Genomic DNA, 21896 nt, shown 5'->3' with positions numbered 1-21896 from the left:
TGGATGAATTGAATTCATCATCTGGAAGATTAATGCAGATTGGCTTTATTAAGGACTCCTGTTTATCAATCCAAAGCAAGGGATAGCAGAAACATAGAAAAGATGCACTTGAACACCTTACCTTTTCACTGCAGGAGGGAGGATGAATTAATGACACACACATCTTAAGCATGGAAGGAGAATACAGAAAATAAAAAATAAACTTGGCTAAGCAACAGAAGCAAAGAAAAGATACACTTGAACGTCTTACCTTTTCACTGGTCAAGGGAGCAGTAATTTGTGGTTCACAAGTCTTGAGCGTTGAAGGAGAGCAAGACAAGACAGAAAGGAAAATAAACTTTGTTAAACAGGCTCAGATAGGTACATTGACAATTCAGCCACTCTTAGGGCTATCAGGTTCTTTCTCAGAAAGCCAATGAGCACAGCAACAATATTGGAGGGTGGGAACACGCTTTGGTCTGGGGCTAAAGCTCTGCATTCAGTGGCTATAAAGAAAGAAGGATCAAAAACACTCCTGCAAATAGCAGAGGTTTGGCCGTTGCTTCTATGTCCCTGCACTGGCTGGGGACATTTAGCTTAGTGTTTCTCCAATGGGAAGACCTCCATGGGAGTCACGGAGAGGTAGTGGCAAGGGCTTCCAGGGACATGAGCTATGATCCCATCCAATCCACTCATTCTTTCAGAGAAGGAAACTGAAACTCTGAGAGGTTCAGTGACTTGTCCAAGGTCATAGACAGGATTTTCTATTTAGACCTGGAAGAGAATCTAAAAAACTGTCTAATCCAACTGCCTCCGTATACACCAGATGCTCAGACGCCCAGGGTCTGAGATCCCAGGTAGTAAGGGTCAGAGCCACTGTTCAGTATCAAAGTGGACAAGGGTTGCTTCTTGATGGAGATGGGCAAAAGGGGGGGGGCGCAATGGAGTAAGGGACAGATGGGGTGATCTTACAGTGTCTGAAGACTTTGCCCCATAGTAATTAGATGTAATTCACATAATTCTAGAGTTTACTGTGCTGGAGGAATTCCAGTTTGGGCCTTCACTCTCATCCCCTTGACATCAGAAATAGGGTGAATGAGCTGAAGAAAGTCAGTTTAAAAACCTGGCTTTCTGGACACTAGTAGGAAACAAAACCCCTGGTGATGTGTGGATCATTTCAGGGATGCAGGGACACTTCAGAAACCAGGCTTCCACTGCATAGAGAGACCTAGTCTCCAAAGGAGTTGGAGGAGAAGGGAGGTGATATAAGGGGCAATCACAGGAGTTCTGGTAGCTCAGAAAGTTCATAGGGTTCTAGACCATAGAGCTAGAGCAGGAAGAGAGACTTAGAGATCATCTAGTTCAACTAGTTCATTTTACATGGAAGGAAACTGAAGCTCAGCCAGTGAAGAGACTGCCAGCGGTCCCACAGCCCATAAGTGGGCTCCTACATGCTAACCATTAGGACACACTGCCTCTTGAAAGTTCACAGGATTAAGGGATGGAGCCCTCCCTCAAAGTCCTCCCTCATTTTACAGAAGAGGACACTTAGGTCCAGAGGTTAAATGAACAACCAAAGTTCTCATAGGTAGTAAGTGGGAGCCTGGGATTTGAACTTCAGGTCCTGTGAGTGTCCAAATCCAGAGTTCTTTCCATGACACCCTGTTGCCAGTTTGAATCACCACTAGGTTCATTTTCATTCAGTCCTATGTATTCAAGGCAGTAATAAGCCAGAAGCAGTTCAACCTCAGGTCATCAAAAGCCAGTTAGAGTTAGGATTCTAACCCTCTGTCCTAAGGGCTAAACTAATTCTTTGATGAGCCTGGAGGGGTTAGGAAGGGGAAGATGATTTAATGTGGTCTGGGAAAAGTCTGCAGGCTTTTCTCACACCTGGAGGATGTTCTGGGAGATCTCCAAACCACATCAAACATGACCCAAACTCAGGCAGTGGCAGGATGATGAGATTTAAAACTGGGAAGAACCTTAAGGATCATCTAAGCTGACCCTTTCATTTTGCAAAAGAGGAAACTGAGACCCAGAGAAGGAAATGGATTTGGCCCAGGTAACACGGATAGGATCATAGATTTCAAGCTTTGGAGGCACCTTAGCGATCTTCTCATTCAATCTACTCAATTTTACACATGAAGCACCAGTAGTATCTGAATTAGAATCTGAAGCAGATTTTCTGACTTCAAATTCTGTGATTGGTGGACTTAGGAAGGTGTAAGCCCACAGGGCTGGAAGGAACCTCAGGATCCAGTCATGTGCTCGAGATCACACAGGGAAGAGAGGTTTACTGTGGAACCCAGTATATTCAGCTCTCATCCATCTGAGGAGCTCTCACCATGAATGCAGAGATGAAGAACACAAATGAATGAATGAGTGAATGGAAAGCTTTTATTAAGTGCTTACTATGTGTGTAGGGAAGGAATAAATAAAAAAGGGAGATAGACTTTCAGGGGTTCAAATCAGGAAACCACAGAGAGGGTACTGGTGGGTGGAAAGGGAGTTGGCATCTGGGAAATCACAGTTAGTGAGTGGAATAATATAAGTCGTCTATGAACAAACTTTTCCTAGGGGCAGTGGTAGGGGCCTGATTTGATTACAGTTTTCTGAGACTGAGGGGGAAGGAGGTAAAGATGAGAGTGCCTGTAAGGCTGCAGAGCCCCAGATAGCAAGCATGAAGATGGGGCTGCCTGGTCCCAGAGAGGATAGGACCAGAGGACCCAGTTGGCTCTCAAGCCTCCGAAAGTCAAGTTTGGAGGGTAGCTGAAGCAACATGAGCATCGGGGGTGGCAGGGAAGAAAATGGTCAGTCTAGATCACTGAAGTCCATGAAGTTCCCACCTTGTGAACAGAACAGTCATCATTTGCAGTTCATGGAAATGATGTATCTCTAAGGCCCATGCCTAACCCAGGGGAATCTTTCTTTATAAGAAGAGAAATGAACACACAGAAAGAGATCAGAGTAACCAATGGACGTGAAGCTAGCCAGCGTCAGACCCAAGGAAACAATCCACTCCAATGGCCTTTGGGTGGGCTCCCAGTATATGACAGCTCCTCTTCCCAAGGCAACACTGTCTCAGCTTTTATCCTAAGCTAGCTTGTCATTTTAATTTTCTGTCCATAGGGAGGGAGCCTGGCGTGGCATAAGAGACAGAATGCTGACCTTGGATCAGGGAAGACTGCGCTTCATAATGGCTATGTGACCGTGGCTAAGTTGTTTAACCTCTCTGCACTCTAGGAAACTCTGTTCTAAGTTGTAGAGAAGATACTGGAGAAGGCATTGTTTATACCAAAGAAATCACAGATCTAGTCTCCATCCCCTTTTATTTCTTTAATTAAACAGTAAGCTCCTTGAGGGCTGGAATTCTAATAATATGAGCTCCCATTTATTTAAAAAAAAACTTGAACATTTGTAAAGCACTTTCTGTTAAGTAGAAAGGGCAGGTGTTATTGGTTCCATTTTACAGAGTAGGAAACTGAGATTCAAAAAAGCTAGGTGACTTGCCCAAGGTCACATAACTTATGAGTCTGGATTCAAACACAGGTATCTTGGTTCCAAATCCAAGGCTTTTCCCAAGACACCAACTATCTTAAGTATCTCTTTATAGGAGAAGGAAATGGCAAACCACTCCAGTATCTTTGCTAAGAAACCCCAAAATGGGGTCACGAAGAGTCGGACTCAACTGAACAAATAACACAGTAGCTCTCATATCTAACACGAAAGTCAGGTGGTGCCATAACACACAGAGCTCTAGGCCTGGGGCTGGGAAGACCTGAGTTCAAATTTGACCTCAGTTACTTCCTAGCTATGTGACTCTGGGCAAGTCACTTAACTTCTGCTTGCCTCAGTTTCCTCAACTGTAAAATGGGGATAATAACAGCACCTACATTGAAGGGTTATTGTGAGATAATATTCGTAAAGTGCTTCGCAGACTGTCTGGCACATAGCAGGCACTATATAAATGCTTATTCCCTCCCTGATGTCATGGTCCTCTTTGAGAAGGAAGGACACACAACAACAGCCTTGCTTGTAAAAGATACTCATTAAAGATCTGTTGGTTTTTAACTAAAACACTCTTATCTCTTCTGATATGGTTATCTCAGGGGTTAAACAACAATCACTGGGGGCCCTGAACCTAGAGCTAGGGGAAGAGAGTCCTCTCTTGGGAAACTGGATCTACCAATAACAACAGCTGTAACTCACATTTATACAGGGCTTTGAGGTTTTCAAAGTGTTTTCTTCATAGTAATCCTAGGAGGTCAAGAGAGGGACTTCACCATGATTTCCTGACTCATAAATATGGCAGCCAGGCCTCAAGCACTGATCTCTTCACTCTCCACATCTACTGTACTGCCCACTACAAGTGAGGAAAGTTACTCAGCACCCCAATGAAGAATGGACAAAGGGAAAGACATAGAACAAATTCACCATTTCCTACACAAATGTAACAGTTGCCACAAGGAAGTTGTCAAAAGAGTCCAGAAATCCTCTCAGCCATTAAATGCTTGTTATCCAAGTGGAAAGATGCAGCAAACATGAGCGATGTTGACTTAGTGTATAAATTCACTTACAAAACATTCTAGGAGGAAGAGGGCAGTAGGTATGGAACATATATAATGTCAGATATTTTCCACACGTTGGTTAATTTTGCTGAAGTAGTTTGGTTTGTTTTGTTTTGTTTTGTTTTTTTTCCCAGCAAGATAAGGTGAATGCTCATCAATTACAATGCCAGGCCTAGAGTCAGGAAGTCCTGAGTTTAAATCTGGCCTCAGACACTTACTAGCAGGGTGATCTGGGTAAGTCACTTATCCCTGTTTGCCTCAGTTTCCTCATCTGTAAAATGAGCTGAAGAAAGAAATGGCAAATCACTCCAGTATTTTTGCCAAGAAAACCCCAAATGGGGTCACAAAAAAATCAAGCGTGACTGAAACAACTGACCAGTAACATACCACCTTCAGGCACGCTGTGGGGAGGCTCTCTCTGTCCCTGTAGGACTAGAGGCCCCTGAGGTCTCTGCCCCTGATGAAATGCTAAGTGTGATAAAGACTTTCCTTCTCTGGGGCTCAGTTTGTTTATCTATAAAGTGAGGGGATTATACTAAATCAATCAGTGGATTAATCAGTTAATTAATAATGCAACAATGCATTTCCTAAGTGCCTACTCATTATTAGACATTTTGCTGGGGGTACAAAGAGAATAAAACAGTCTCGGCCCTCATGAAGTTTACATTCTATCACAGGAGACAAGATATTCACAAACAAGAAAATAGAAAACAGAACAAAAGAATTCCAAACTACATGTTTGGAGGGAGACAAGAGCAGCTGGGGGAGCCCAGCACATGCAGGTATGTAATTTGAGCAAAATTTTGGAGAAAACATTCAAAGCAGCAGCTGTGAGAAGGGAATCTGTTCTGGGCATGGGTGGCAGCCTGTGCAAATCACAGAGAAGGAAGATGGAGGTCGGTGTGAGAAGCAGCCGGGCCGTTGGGCTGGAGCAGAGAGTACAGGAAGGAGCATAGAATGTAATTAGGATGGGGGGCGGGGAGGGGATCAGAGTCAAGACCAGAAGGGCTGTGAAGAAGGCAGAGGTTCCTTCCAGCTCTTAATCTATAACCCTGCCTGGGCTTCTTTGTGTTGATCAATCATTTATTAAACAAGGGACTCTGGCTGTGTGTCTTTACCGCATGACCTTAACAGCTCACTGTCCTTCATTTTCCACATCTGGAAAATGGGGGCAGAAGTGCAAACTTCTTCCTTAAAGGAAGCCATTCTAAAGAATCGATGTTTTTTCTTTGGGCCAAGGATACTGAAGAGCTCATTTCAGCTTCTAGGAAAGGAAGTCAAATGGGGCAAATGATATTTCCTTTTTGACTTACCAATTGCTGAATAAAACGAAGGAAGTCCACCCTCTACAGAGAGGAGAGAGGGAGTCACAAAACCACCCTGTTGGCCTCAGTTTCTAATAAGCAGTGAACCACAGCCCCAGCCTCAGTAGCAAGCCTTGGTGAGGAGCTGACAAGTGCCTAGGACAAGTGCTAAAGAGGCCCAGGTAGAATTCCTAGGATTTGGAGCTTTTGGAAATCATTTGCCAATCCTTCCATTGCATGGGTGAGGAGGCATGGGAGATACACAGGATGACAAGGGAGACAAAGTTTAGTAGGAATAAACATGCCATTTTTTTTCCTATTCAAGGTCACAGGCTCCCTGAAGTCTGTCCATGGGCTTTGGGTTAAAGACCCTGGCAGAGTGGGAAGGGCAGTTTGTTAGAGTTTAAGTACTATGGAGGTAAGAGAGGCTTTGCTTTTGTCTGTGCTTAGCACAAAGCCAGGCACATAATCTCTGATTGTCATTGATTGACTGATTGATTGATTGATTGATTTAGAGACAAAGAGCTTGGGTCCAAAGTCCACATTAACTACTAACTTTGTGACCTCTGGCAAACAGATTTACCACTGATCTCTGTAAAATGAAGGGTGTTGCTGTGGATAGAGCATAGGACTGGGCAATCAGGAAGACCTGACTAAATCCTGCTTCAGACATGCCCTTCCTGGCTGTGTGATTCTAGGCAAGTCATTTCATTTCTTTGAGCCTCAGTTTTCTCATCTGTAAAATGGACACAAAATGAGGGGGGAGTACCAGATGGAGCCACAGCAACTTAGAGCTCACCGTGGTCAAACTAAGAGACTCTAGTACGTTTTCCTGGCAGTCAGTCTGGTTAAACCTATGAACCCCCTTCTCACAATAATGATTTAAATGCATTAAAAAATACATAGGATTAGAAACGAAAACAAAAATTATTGGACAGAATGATGTGATTTTTTTTTCCCATTCAAGTTCACAGACTCCCTTAAATCTGTTCATGAACCTCGAGTTAAGAACCTCTGATCTGGAAGTTAATAAGAAATGCCATAGGACAACTTACACATACCATACGTTGGCAGGTCTGCCCCATTGTAGCTAAAGGGATGGTTGGTGATCCTTCTTCTTCTTTCTCCTCAGTCAGCTAGCTGGTGAGGGTCAGACTGAGGAGGAAAGAAGATAAGATAGAGAGATAGACTTAGGTTCTAACCTGCTTCCTCCCTGCGTGCCTCAGTTCGTCTAAACCTCAGCCTTGGTCCCTTCCCACTCCAAGAGGCTATGATGCTAAACACTAGAAGTCAGGGATCCCCTGGCAATTGACTGAGATTGACCAACCCATTAAGAAGCCTGACCCACGGGCTGGTATCTGCCAATAGACCACCATCCTCCCCGTGGGAATTTCTATCTCCAGCCCACGGCTAGAAGCTGCTGTTATGGCTTACTGGGCATTAATGCTCTTTTCACCAAGAGATAGAGCTAGAAGGCACCTCAGTAACCATCTAGACCAACCCTCTCATTTTATAGATGGGGAAACTGAGGCCCAAGTCAGTTAAGTGACTTGCCCAAGGTCTTCCTGACTCCAAATCCAATGCACTATCTGCTATACCACATTATCTTTGGCATAGTCTAGTGGGAAAAGAATTGGTTCTCTAGTCAAATAATCTAGATTAAAATCCTCTCTCTATTCTTTACTAGCCACAAGACCCCATGGTCAAGTCAACTGGTCTTCCCAGGCCTCAGTTTCCTCATCTGTAAAATAAGAGAGTTGGTCCCTTCCAGCCCTGAACCTACAAACCCAATCTTCCTAATAGAAAGAATAATTTCATGGAAATTATCAAACAGTTGGTGATTTTCATTCTTGCTTTGATTTGGCATATATTCAGTGATTTGTTTTGTGTGTATGTGTGTGTGTGTGTGTGTGTGTGTGTGTGAGATACCTCTAAATTACATTTGTTTTTTGTTAATAATAAAAATTCATTGCGTTTCCTGAAAATTTTCCAACCAATAGAAAATAGGAGATAGTGTAAGAGGTGAAGGGCATAAGCATCCTACCTATTGGAGGATGGATTCTGGAATTTAACTTTTGACACTGAAAATCTACAAATGGGATGATCAAGAATTGGCCACGTATAGAAATGAAACAGGGGAAGAAACATATTCCTTGGGATGCCTGGTCCCAGAGCTTTATTTTCCAATGCCGTGGACTTGGTTATCTTCCCGAATCTTGTGAGTGGGGAGGGCAGCTCCCACCCACAAGCACAATCCATTCACCCCACCAATGAATTAGTTAATAAGCATCTGTTAAGCAACGACTTTGGACCAGATGCTTGGGATACAAAGGCAGAAGTGAAACAGTGTTCACCCTCCAAGTGCTTACTTTTAATTGGGGGGGAGGAGCATATGTACATATGTCAGTTTGTAGCAGATATATAAAAAAGAAACCCCACATTATTTGGGGCTAGAGGGTACTAGCAGCAGGGGGTCCAGGAAAGTCTTTATGCTGAAGGTGGCCCTTGCACTGAATCTCAAAGGAAAGAAGAGATTCTAAGAGGCAGAGATAGGGAAGGAGTGCATTCCAGGCAGGGGGTACAGCCAAGGCAAAGACATGGAGATGAGAGATGGGAGTCTCACATGTGAGATTGGTTTGCAGAAGGAAATTAATGCATAATAAGGTTGGAAAGGTTTGATGGGGTCAGGATATGCAGAGCTGCAAAAGCCAGAGGTGTTACTATTTTAACCTGATGGGAATAGGGAGCTGACATTCAAATATATTTGGTAGCAAGCTCTACTCTTGTGTTCCCCTAAACATATCACACTCCCCTACACATGGCAGCCCTTCAGATCCTCGACTACAGCTAACCTGTGCCCTCCGGCAAAGGTTCTTCTTCAGAGAAACACTCCCAGTCCCTTTAGCTTCCTGCTTGCCCTCCTCTGGATACTCCCCAGCTAATCCATGGCCCAGGACTGAACACAACTCTGCACAGGGCCCGAAGAGGGGACTGTCACCTCCCCAGTCCTAGAAGTTCTGCCCTCCTAGGGTAGCCCAGGCTTTCATTAACTTTTTGGGTTGCTACATCACACTGCTTGTGGTCCACTAAAACCCCCAGATCTTTTTCACAACAACTGCGTGCCTCCCCCATCTTGAATCGGTGAAGTTGATTTTTTGGACCCAGGGGCAAGATTTTTCATTGATCCTGACTGAATTCCATCTTATTCAGTTCAGCGGTTCTAGCCTGTTAAGATGCTTTGAATCCACATACGCATAGAACCAGAGCATCTCTGACTTAGAAGGGACCTCAGGGTCCAATGGAGCCATCCTGTACCTGAGCAAGCACACACACACACACACACGCACACACACACACGCACACACACACACACGCACACACACGCACACACACACAAGCACACGCACACACACACACACACGCACGCACACGCACACACATACACACAAGCACACACACATGCGCGCGCACACACGCACACACACGCGCACACACACACGCACACACACACGCACACACATACACACAAGCACACGCGCACACACACACACGCACACACGCACACACACACACACACACACACACACACTGCCTCCAACAGAATGCCGTCCCCAAAACGTGCTTATCCAGCCTTTGCCTGAAGACTTCCAATGGAAGGCAGCCGACTCCCTCCTGAGACAGCTCATTCCAATCTGCTTAGCATCAACTGCTAGGCAGCTTCTCCTGAAGCTAAAGCCTTGAGTTCTGCAAAGTTGTGCCATAGCTCCTAGGCATGGCCTCTAGGGCCAAGGGTGAAACCTTCCTCCACATGAGTAGCACCTTCCATCCTCATCCTCTTTCCTCTAGGCCAAACACCTCCGGGAGCTCTTGAAAAGGATCCTTAGTTGGGTCCTGTTTGTTTGGTTGAATTGGATAAATGTATAAATGTTTGTTGATTAACAAACATTTATTAAGCACCTACTGTGTGTCAGGCACTAGGTTAGGCTCATATGGCAAAGTTTCCAGGCCCCTCACCACCCAGGGCGCTACTTTCCACCAGGCAGTACTCAGTACTCAATGTTGCATGCCCAAGTCAGTGCATACTCTGGGAAGCACCCCCACCTTGGATGGCAATGCCCTGGACAAAGCCCTGATTGTACTACCCCAGTTAAGGCTCTGGGAATCACCTCCCACTTTATAGAGGAAACGGTGACCTGCCAAGCAGAGAAGTACCCACAACGAAGAGGGGGTAGGACTGTCATCCGAATGGGTCTGGCTTCCTCAAGGATGACCCCTCGCCTCTCACATACCCGTTTCCGATTGCCTTGTGTTATAAGCTGCTTGTTTGGGTTTTCATTTTTCCACAAGGACAGCACATGCTCTCTCCTGCGATCCCACCAAGGTTCTTGGCAGGAAGCAGGAACCTCGGGTAGATTTGCCCCTCTCCACAGCCGTCTGCTGCCACAAAGCTCCAGGCAAGATCCTTCAGTTAGTAGGTGGGTGCTCTGATGACAGAAAGACAAAGATGTGTTTGTCAGAAAAGCAAGGCTCTCTGAAGGCATTTAGAGTGGTTTAGCTGAGGCAGTATACTGCCCAAAAAGAAAATAAAAGGAACTGGCTGGAGGCGGTGTTATAGTAGACTAGATATGAAGTCATGGGATCTACCATGAGACCTTAGGGAAGTCATTTCCATTCTCGAGGGCTCCTCTTCCTTCTGTGTAAAATGAAGGGCAGAGCTTTAATTAGAAATTTTTGTGCCTGGGACAAGCAAAGTAGTAGGGAATGCAGTATCTCAGGAATATTGGTGTCCTGGGACTGAGCCCCATTTGCCCTGCCTTAGTTATAGCTCTGACAAAGACTGCACTACAGCAACTGATGTCTGTGGCTCAATTTCTCTGAAATTGGATGGGGAAAAAATTATATCAATTTTTCGCTCATTTCCAACTGTAATGTAGCATTATTCTGAGAAGAGGTCCACAGGCTTCACCGGACTGCCAAAGGGGGGCTGTGACATTAAAAAAGTTCAGAACCCTTGCTCCAGAGGACCTCTAGGGTTCCTCATAGCTCTAAAGCTTCAGGAAAGAGCAGCTCCTCAAAGTCAGTGTAGTTTCTCATTTGATCTGCACGGCAGTCCACGCACCAGAGTAGACTGGGTGGGGACTCATAGAATCCTCAAATGCCAGCACTTTTTTTATAGCTGGTGATGTTTTTAGAAACACTTTTGTTTAACTATAGTAATCTACTGCTTGATAAACCCAGACTCCAGCTTCTGGGATAAGAGCTCACTATTTAACAAAAATTACCAGGAAAACTGGAAAACAGTATAGCAGAAACTCGGCATAGACCAACATCTTACACCCTATACCAAGATAAAGTCAAAATGGATACACAATTTAGATATAAAGGCTGATATTATAAGCAAACTAGGAAAGCCAGGAATAGTTTACCTGTCAGATTTACAGAGAAGGGAAGAATTTATGACCAAACAAGAGATAGGGAACATTATGAAATGCAAAATGGATAATTAAATTGATTACATTAAATTGAAAAGTTTTTGCACAAAGCCAATGCAACCAAGATTAGAAGGGAAACAGAAAGGTGGGACACAATTTTTACAGGTAGTGTCTAAAATATATAGAGAAATGAGTCAAATTGATAAGATACAAGTCATTTCCCAATTAATAAATGGTCAAAGGTCAGATGAAGAAATTAAAGCCATCTATAGTTATATGAAAAAATGCTCTAAATCACTATTGATTAGAGAAATGCAAATCAAAACAACTCTGAGGTTCCACATCACACCTATCAGATTGGCTAACATGACAAAACAGGAAAATGATAAATGTTGGAGAAGATGTGGGAAAATTAGAACACTAATGCATTATTGGTGGAGTTGTGAACTGATCCAGCCATTCTGGAGAGCAATTTGGAACTATGCCCAAAGAACTGTAAAATATGCATACCCTTTGACCCAGCAATACCACTATTAGGGCTGTATCTTGAAGGGATCATACTAATGGGAAAAAGACCCACATGTACAAAAATATTCATAGCAGCTCTTTTTTGTGGTGGCCAAGAATTGAAAATTGAGGGAATGCCCATCAATTGGAGAATGGCTGAACAAGTTGTGGTATATGAATGTAATGGAATACTATTGTGCTATAAGAAATAATAAGCAGGCAGACTTCAGAAAAACCTGGAAAGACTCGTATGAACTGATGCTGAGTGAAGTGAGCAGAACCAGGAGAACACTGTACACAGTAACAGCCACATTGTACAATGTACAACTTTGATAGACTTAGCTCTTCTCAGCAATACAAGGATCTAAGACATCTCCAAAAGTCTCATGATGGAGAATGCTATCCACATCCAAAGAAGCAACTATGGAGGGTGAATGCAGCTTGAAGCATACTATTTGCTATTTTTTTTTCTTGTTGTGTTTTGTTTCCTCTTTCTGGTGGTTCCTACAACATCTCTAATGTGAAAATGTTTAATACGGATGTATATGTATAGCCTATATCAGATTGCATGCCATCTTGGGGAGTGCAGAGGGGAAGGAGGGGGAGAAAAATTTAGAATTCAAAATCCTTTGGCAGTGAAAGTTGAAAATAAAAATTAATTAATTTAAAAGAAATACTTTTGTCTAATCCATTGGGGAGGGGGAGGAAGGTGATTCAATGCTGTTTTGTCTAGTCATAGTCAGTCATATCTGACTCTTCGTGACCCCCTTTGGGGTTTTCTTGGCAAAGATACTGGAGTGGTTTGCCATTTCCTTCTCCAGCTCATTTAGGGTTACTGATGAGGAAACTAAGACAAACAGGGTGAAATGACTTGCCAGGGTCACACAACTGGCAAGTGTCTGAAGCCAGATTCGAACTCATGAAGATGAATCTTCTTCACTCTAGGCCCATTGCTCTATCCACTACACCACCTAGCTGCCCAGGTAATTCAAGGCAATAGTCAAAATGGGCAAGGTAGGACCAAGGGTGGAAGGTACCCCAGAGATCATGCAGCTAGGTGGATGTTGTAGGAGAGCGCTGGGCTTGTAGCCAGGAAGACCTGAGTTCAAATCTGGCCTCAGATACTTCCTAGCCATGACTGAGACACTGAGCAAGTCACTTAACCTGTTTGCCTCAGTTTCCTCCACTGTAAAGTGGGGATGATAATACCACCAACCTCTCACAGTTGTTGTGAGGATCACATGAGATAATATTTGTAAAGTGTCTGACACATAGTAGGCACTTCATAAGTATTAGCTATTATTATCATCCAGTCCAAATTTCTCATCCTATTCCTTATTACTATGTGACCCTGGACAAATCTTTTCCCCTCTCCAGGCCTTGGTTTCATTATGAAACCTCAGTTTGCAAATGGGGAAACTGAGCCCCAGAGAAGTGACATGAATTGGCCATGGTCACATAGGTCATAAGTAGCAGAGCCAGGATTGGAACTCAGGTCCTCTGACTCTGAAATCCAGAGTTCTTTTGGATATATTAGTCTGGATCAGAGGAGCTGTGGTCTTATCAGCACTTGGCCTGGAGAGGGGAAGGGACTTGTCCAGGGTCACTCAGTAATAACTGTCAGAGTCAGGACCTGAAACCCAAACTGCAGACTCCTAGGCCACCATACAACACTAACTTATGGTTTTCCTTTTCCAATTCCATTCAGTCTAACAAGATACTTCAGGGCCTATGATACAACGTGTGTCAGGCGCTGTGCTGGGTACTGGGGATGCAAAGACCAAAACGACCCAGTCCCTGCCTGCCAGAAGCTTACTCTACAGAGGGGGACAACACATACATACATCAACACCTACAAGGTCATTTCAGAATGGAGGCTGTTCTGATGGGGATGGGTCTGGAGAGGCACATTATCTCAGGAGATCAGGAAAGGCTTCACATGGGAGGGGATATCTGAGCCGTGCTTGGAAGGAACCAGGGAGGGATTCCACAAGGCAGTGGTGAGGGGCCAGGGTGTCCGAGACTTGGTGGCAGGAGATAGTGGCTCATATACAAGCTATCCCTGCAAATGAGGAAACAGGCTCAGAAAGGGCAAGAGACTTGCCTCAGGGTCGCACAGTTAGTTAAGTGGCATAGGACCTGAGTTCAAATCCTGGCCCCAACATTCCTGATATGACCTGGAGCTATTCATTTAGGCCTCGGTTTTCTCATCTACAAAATGAGGCAGTAGGTCCAAGGGCCTCTAGGGCCTCTCCCACTCTAAATTGTTTGTGGTAAGTCAGTCAGAGACATTCTTTTGCATTTTGGGGGCCCACATCCTAATTCTCCACTTGGCGTAAGTCAGGGGCCGGCCCCTGCTAGCGAGATGCCTTGAGATGAATTTGGTTCTAGATGCGTCTTCTGGAATCAGAGAATATCAGAAGTGGAAGGGATCTCAAAGCCAACTAGTCTAACCCAAAGAGGAAGCCTTGCTACCACACCCCCAAGACGTCATCATGAATGAATGAATGAATGAATGAATGAATCAATGAATGAAAAAGCATTTATGAAGTGCTCACCACGTGCCAAGCACAGTGTTAAGTGCTGAGGCTACAAATATAAGCAAGACAGACAGTACCTGCCCTCATGGAGCCTACATTCTAATGGGAGGAACCTAGGCATTAAGGGGGAGCTCCAGGGGAACAGTAGGGGTGTACTTGTGCGCAGTGGTGTGGAAGCAACTGGGCTGGCGCTGTTCTGGGCCAGGCAAGGCAAAAGGTCACCTGTGGGAGCCACCTCCAGGGACAGGGAGCTCCCTGTCTAACCAAGCAGCTGCTCTTTACTTCTACACAGACCACACCTTGGTTACTTGATACTTAGCCAGTGAAATCCAGAAAGAGAAGCTTGAAAGCATCAGGGGCCTGGTGTTACGCCCCTTGCTGGGGCGATAGTTCATAAAGAAGATCATGCATTGGATGTAAAAAATTTGACAAGCATTTTAGAACAGAATTTTCAGAGCCGGACAGGTCACGTTGTCACACTCAGGTCATCCTTTTCTCAGATCCTGGAGCATTTACTATTTGGCACGTTGGTCCCTGGAGGGGACCTTGGAAGAGACCCATCTTACCCCTGCATTATATAAGTGAGGGGACTGAGGCTCAGTGAGGGAGAGACCTCCAGTGACAGGGAGCTCATTACTTGTCCAAGGTCATACATAGGATCGTAGGACCACCTTGAAGAAGATCTGAGGAGACCGAGGACCAGGGATTTTGCCCGAGGAAGCAAACATCAGAGAGTACTTGTACCCGGCTTCTCAAGATTCTCTGATCCTCGCCGGCCACGAATCACACAGGATTAGAAAGGTGGTTGACTCCCAGGTTTTAGAGCTGGAGGGAGCTCAGAGAGAGCTCAGAGCCCCTGCACCGGTGGAGCAAGTGCCTGCACTGATGAGACCACAGCAACTCTGAACCAGACTAACACGACCAAATGAACTCTGGATTTCAGGGTTGGAGGTTCTGGGCTTGAATCCGGACTGCCACTTATTACCTGTGTGACTTGGGCCAATTCGTGTCACTTCTTTGGGCCTCAGTTTCCTCATTTGCAGAATGAGGGGTTTTAACCTCCAAGATCCATTACAGCCAGAACTTTATGTTTGTGAAGTATCCATTAACCTAGACAGCTACTCTTCTGAAGAGTGCAATAGTTTCCCCCCCCCAAAAAAAAAAAAGGAGCAGTCCCAGAACATCTGACATGCTCACTCACTGTGAAATGTTGGCCCTGAACCATTTTCAGCAAGATCAGCCTCAGGATGGAGGAGCTGAAGGGCCAGACGCCTGCCTCTGGGGCACTCTAGCAGGGGCTCGGCTCAGTCCATTCACAGGTGAAGGACCGCCTGCCTGCATGTGTCCTGGTCAGACCGATGAGTTTCATCTATTGACAGCTGAAGAACCCGGTCACTGCTGGGTCCCCCCAAAGCCCTTTTCGGCACCAGACCACAGCTGTTTATTGAACTAAAGCCTCTCTAGTGCAGGAAGCCAAAGACTTGCTAATCTCAAGGGAAAAATGCTAGCTATGTGCTCCCACAGGGTCCTAGCCTGGGAAACGTGGTAGAGGGGAGGGGGCGGGGCAGGGTTCTCAGTCCTCATCGCCGCACATGCCAACCCCCTCCTCCTAGGGCTGGCAGTTCCTCTTCGTGAGGCTCTTGAACCCCAGTGAAACTTGCCAATAGGAATGCCCAGGCCCCAGCTGCCCTGCTGCCACCGCCGCCTCTGGACTCCATCTCCAGAGGAGCCCAGGAAGCTAAGAAGTGACTCAGCACTCTGCCCAGCTCGGGCCCCCAAACGAGCTCTGCAAGCCCCCAGCCCCTTCTCTCTGCCTGCTCCAGGCAGTCCTTTCCAAGCAGCTGCGGTGACTCCAGTTGTCTCTAGGACGCGATCCGGATTCCTCTCATTGGCATTTAAAGCTGAATGATGAGCACGTGTCCTGTTGAGATGAGTTTCATCTACACAGCTGAAGGTCCCCCCAGGCGCTCCCCAAAGGCACTTCCTCCTCACCTCCACCTCTTAGAACCTTCACTTCCTTCAGTCTTCAGTCCCCACCTAGGGGATTCTTGTATCTCTAGTCCTGGCTCAGTCTTAACATTTAACAAATGCTAGCTGAAATGAATCAGGACTTGATTGATAAACGTGAATGGGTCACCTCCAATTCACCCAGACAGAGACAGGAACTGTGGGTGATGTGAAAAGGGCTGGTGAGACTGGTCCCTGCGTTCAACGAGCTTATAGTTCAGAGGGGGAAACAAAACATCTGGGGCAAAAATGAACATAATGATATAGAATAAACAGGAGGTGGTACCAGAGATTGAATCACTGGGGGACAGTGGGCAAGTTACTTCCTCACTGGAGGCCTCAGTTTCTTCATCTGGGAGTTTAAGTAACTACAGAGCATAGATTTAGAGCTTAAAGATAACGTGCCCACCCCTCTAATTTTACAGAGGAAGAGTATGGGGCCCACAGAAAGTATGGGAACTTGGCCAAGGTCATTCAGATAATACCGGGATCCCAACCCAAATCCAGTAGCCCCTTCCAAGGCACTGACCTTTTCTTAAATTTTAATTTGCAAGTTTCCTTCTCCTGTGTCAGTCCCATAAATGAAGTACTGTAGAGTGTTTATTTTTAAATCTAAAACATCAGTATTTCGGGTATTTGTGGTTTCCCTAGTGTGGCCACTCTCTCCACCAATGGAAATCCCAAGCCTCTTTAGGATGTCTTCAGATGGTCTTCAGGAGTTTCGTTGGCCCCCATATCTCCTGCCGTGTGGCCAGCTCCTCCAAACTTAGCTGGACTGGTCCTTGGGAGAAGGGAACACAAGCCATCGCTGGGCCCATCAGCAAAGCCTGGGCCTGCCAGAGTTTGTCATCCATTGGCCTAGCTTCCCAGAACCCAGAGTGTCCAAATCCAGGTCTACTTCCCATCAAGACACTCAAGTGCTTTAATGGAGCCAAGATTCAACTCTGTGTGGCTACACCTTCTGCTGTGGTGAAGATCTAAATTCATCTTTGTCTTCTCACCCTAGCCAATCAAAAAGTAGAGAGGTGGTGCCATAGTGCACTGGGATTGGAGTCAGAAAGACTCCTCTTCCTGAGTTCAAATTCAGCCTCAGACGCTTACTAGCTGTGTGACCCTGGGCAAGTCACTTCACCCTATTTTCTCCAGTTCCTCATCTGTAAAATGAGCTGGAGGAGGAAATGGTGAACCACTCTGGGATCTTTGCCAAGAAGACCCCATGAATGGACACACTGAAAGGACTCAGCAACAGCCTAGCCAGTCAACTCTGGTCCATATCCTTCCACCCATCCTCGTGCTTTTGTTGACTGTCAGATGTTCCATGAATGTCATTGTCATTCCACTCCCATCTTGAACCTGACCTACTAACTCAGACTGAGTCAGACCTGGCCCACAACACTTTTGCTTTCAAAGCCTATCTGACTCACTACCTTCTCCGATGATACCTGTTCTTGATAAGCAGAGGGGCATCATGCTTAAGGGGAAAGAGAGTTGGATTTGGAGTCAGCAGACCTGGGTTCAAATACTGGCCTTGCCATTTGCTACCTGCGTGACCTCAGATAAGTCACTTACAGTCTCTAGACCTCCATTTTCTTATCTGCAAAGTGAGGGAGGGGCTAGGACCAGTAGAATTCTAGATCTATGATTCCGTTTCTCTTACTCCCTTTTTTAAGTACGAGTCATCATTGCCCACATGCTGCTGCAGCCTGCTGACGTCCACTATGCACCTTCCCATTGCCTTTTGGGTCACCTGCAGTTGGAATTCTTTTGAGACTAGGGTGCTCCCTGATTCACAGTCCTGCGGCATTGCCAAAGGAATAGCGATGTTTAAAATGTGTCTTTGGATAGAGGGGAATACGTTGGGAATCTCTGAAGGCACTGGCCAATTCCTGAAATGTCAACCAGCCCTCTCTCCTCTTCTAATTAATTCTGGGCCCAGCTCACTGCCCATCAGCCGTGGCTGTACAAGATGCACACAGTGTGCCTTCCCTCCTAAGACTGCTGCTCATTTACTCTGTGTATGTCTTTGGAACTTGGGGGTTCAAGCCTGGGTACATCTGCATAAGGTTTTTATCATTGGTGGAAAGGTCTTGACAATTCACTCATACCCTGGGTTGTGTCTTCCTGGAAGCAATACATAGAAATATAATAAACATTCTCTCTCTCTTTCTCCCTCCATCCCTCCCTCCCTCCCTCCCTCCTTCTTGTCCTCTTCCTTCTCTTCCTCCTCCTCCTCATCTTCCTCCCTCCCTGTTTCTCTCTCTCCCTCTCCCTCCTTCCTCTCTCTCTCTCTCTCTCTCTCTCTCTCCTTTCTCTTCTCTCTCTCTCTGTCTCTCTCTCTTCCTCCTCCTTCTCTTCCTCCTCCTACTCACCTTCCTCCCTCCCTGTTTCCCTTTCTCTCTATCTCACAAAATCAGAGGATTCATAATGGAGAGAAAAGCAACCACCTCTAACAGCTATATATGTACGTATTAAACATTTTTCCCTGTAAAAACCCCCAAACAAACAAAACCAGTTTCTTTCCATGTTGCCTCTCCCACGTGAGGGCAGAGACCATGCTTTTGCCTTTCTTTGTACTCCTAGAACTTAGCACAGTGCCTGGCATACAGCAAGCACTTAAGGAAGACTGGTTTGACTGACTGGGCCCAGCTCCATGGGTTGCCCATCCGGCTTCCTGCCGCCATCTGGACAAGAGTCACTCTCCATTCAGTTATCGAGACTTCTCAAGATTTCATGACATTGAGCATGTTGCCGAATCAGGGCTGGGCATCTCTGCCTGGAAGCCTGGGCAGCTCCTTTACAATAAATGCAGGATCCCAGGACTCTTAGCTCTTTCAGGCTTGGAAGACTGTGAAAACAAGGAGGGGCCCAAAGGCCTTGGATGTTACCAGAGGAGGTGCAGTCTTTAAAGTAGGACAAGTAAGGGCTGGTTTCTGTACTCCTTTGAGTTGTTATGACACTTTTCCATTAGAAGGCAAGGGTTTGGTAAGTTTGGGAAGGGCTGATGAGCTCTGTTTGGACTCAGTGGTTACAAAATATGCTTTTATAAGACCAGAATATTATTAGTGCCATGTCACGAAAGTCAGCTTGTTCCAAAGGGTGTTGGGCACTTCGTCCAGCTTCTCAGAAGGGATTCAGGAAGGTGTGGGTTCATTACCTCCCGCCTCTGACATTTGCCAGTTGTGTGACTCAGGTGAGTCAGTTAATCTCTCTGAGCCTCCACTTCCTCATGTACAAAATGGAAATAATCCTTGTAGGACAACATAGTGAACGGGGGGCCAGCATCCTCCCTCTTCCTCCTCCTGGCTACGTAAGGCTTCCTCCCTGGTCCTCAATGTCTTTTGCTATAAAAATGAATGCTGTTCTAGATGATTCTGGTCCTGAATCTTGTCATTACTGTGTTGTTCAGATAACATACCGAGACAGTGGAGGACCCCAAGCTAGAATCCATATCTCCAGGCTTCCCAACTAGGGTTCTCCTGACTAAGTGATCTCCCATATCTGCCTCTCTCTACACTTCCTCATGTCCCATGAGTGTCATCCCTGATCTATCCATCCAACCTGAGTTCCACTTTAGTCAAGATCATCTTCTTGATTCACAATTTGCCACCCTCTTTTCACTTACTTTATACCTTGCTATATCTGCATGTTTTCAAATTTGCTGGTATTTTCAGTTCAGCACGTGAACAGCATCATCTTTTAGGATTTTAAATAGCTCAGCTGGAATTCTATCACCTCCACTAGCCTTATTGTTAGCAATGTTTCCTAAGGACCGCTTGACACCATTCTCCAGGATGTCTGGCCCTAGATTAGTAATGGCACCATCGTTGTGGTTATCAGTGATGTTAAGATCTGTTCTTCTGCATACTCTGGTCCCCTCTTCTTAATCTCTTCTGCTTCTGTTAAGTCTCTACCATTTTTATCTTTCCTCATGCTCATTTTTTTTCCTGAAATGTTCTCTTGATCTCTCTAATCTCCTGGAAGAGATCTCTTGTCTTTCCCATTCTATTGTTTCCTTCTTTTTCTTGCATTGCTCATTTAGGAAAACCTTCTTGAATATATCTTTCCCATTCTCCTTTGCCTTTCACTTTCCTTCTTTCTTCAGGTATTTGTAAAGCCTCATCAGATGCTATTTTGCTTCCTTACTCTTTTTTTCCCTTTGGCATGTTTATTCCAGCTGAACTATTTAAAATCCTGAAAGATGATGCTGTTAAAGTGCTGTACTCAATATGCCAGCAAATTTGGAAAACTCAACAGTGGCCCCTACAGTGGAAAAGATCAGTTTATGTCCCAGTCCTAAAGAAGGATAACGCCAAGGAATGCTCAAATTAGTGAACAATTATGCTCATTTCACATTCCAGCAAGATTATGTTCTACATTCTGTAAGCTAGGCTTCAGCAATATGTGAACTAAGAATTACCTGAAGAGTAGGATGGTTGAAGAGGCAGAGGAACTAGAGACCAAATTGCCAACATATGCTGAATTATGAAGAAAGCAAGGGAGTTCCAGAAAAAAACCCACTTCTGCTTCATTGACTAAACTAAGTCCTTTGACTGGGTGGATCACAAAATGTGGCAAGTCCTCAAAGAGATGGGAGTACCAGATCATCTTGTCTGCTGAGGAACCTATATCCAGGCCAAGAAGCAACAGTTAGAACCAAACATGGAACAACTGATTGGTTTAAGATTGGAAAAGGAGTATGACAAAGCTATATATTGTCATTTTATTTATTTAATTTATATGCAGAGTGCATCATGTAAAATGCCAGGCTAGATGAATCAAAAGCCAGAGTTAAGATTGCCAGAAAAAATAACAACAATCTCAGATATGCAGATGATACCACTCTGTTTTTGTTTTTTGCTAGGTGATGGGGTTTAGTGACTTGCCCAGGGTCACACAGCTAGTAAGTGTCAAGTGTCTGAGGCTGGATTTGAACTCAGGTCCTCCTGACTCCAGGGCCAGTACTCTATCCACTGCACCACCTAACTGCCCCTCAATGCCATTCTGACAACAAAAAGTGAAGAAGAATTAAGAAGTCTCTTGATGACAGTGAAAGAGGAGAGTATAAAAGCTGGCTTGAAGCTTAACGTTAAAAAAAAAAAACCCAATATCTTGGCATATAGAAAACTGATACAAATATAAAAGAACAAAGCTATTACCTATTAAATAAAAGATTGAAGACTATGAACAGGCAATTTCAAAAGAAGAAATGCAGGATATTGACAATTACATGAGAAATGAGCCAAATCTCTAATAATAACAAAAATGCAAATTAAAACAATTCTGAGGTTCCACCATGTGTCCATCAGATGGGCAAAGCTGACAAAAAGAGAAAATGACAGATGCTGGAGGGGCTGTGAGCAAACAGGCAGATGGATTCACTGCTGGATCTCTGAATTGGTCCAGCCATTCTAGGGCGCAATGTTAAACTACGCCTAGAAAATTAGCAAACTGTGCATACCTTTGACCCAGTAATACGTTTACTAGTTATAATATCCCAAAGATCACAAATAAAGACAGCCATGTGTACAAAATGTGTATACATCTGTGTGTACATACATA

General features: G+C 45.0%; 1 protein-coding gene across 1 annotated transcript in view; it reads right to left on the bottom strand.

Moving 5' to 3' along the window:
- The window catches only part of LOC110200049 (hexokinase-1), a 139870-nt gene that overhangs the window by 113345 nt on the left and 4629 nt on the right, over positions 1-21896 (bottom strand). The window contains exons 2-4 of the mRNA XM_020975146.2: positions 10141-10335; positions 6913-7006; positions 251-292 (exon numbers count right to left, since the gene is read on the bottom strand). Coding sequence (XP_020830805.1) covers positions 251-292; positions 6913-6936 — 66 coding nt within the window. The 5' untranslated portion in view covers positions 6937-7006; positions 10141-10335. The remainder of the gene's footprint in view (positions 1-250; positions 293-6912; positions 7007-10140; positions 10336-21896) is intronic.

This window comes from Phascolarctos cinereus, unplaced genomic scaffold (genome assembly GCF_003287225.1).
Source record: "Phascolarctos cinereus isolate Bilbo 61053 unplaced genomic scaffold, phaCin_HiC Scaffold_3;HRSCAF=262, whole genome shotgun sequence".
In the NCBI taxonomy this organism is placed as follows: domain Eukaryota; kingdom Metazoa; phylum Chordata; class Mammalia; order Diprotodontia; family Phascolarctidae; genus Phascolarctos; species Phascolarctos cinereus.
This window is presented reverse-complemented; position numbering and strand designations above follow the sequence as displayed.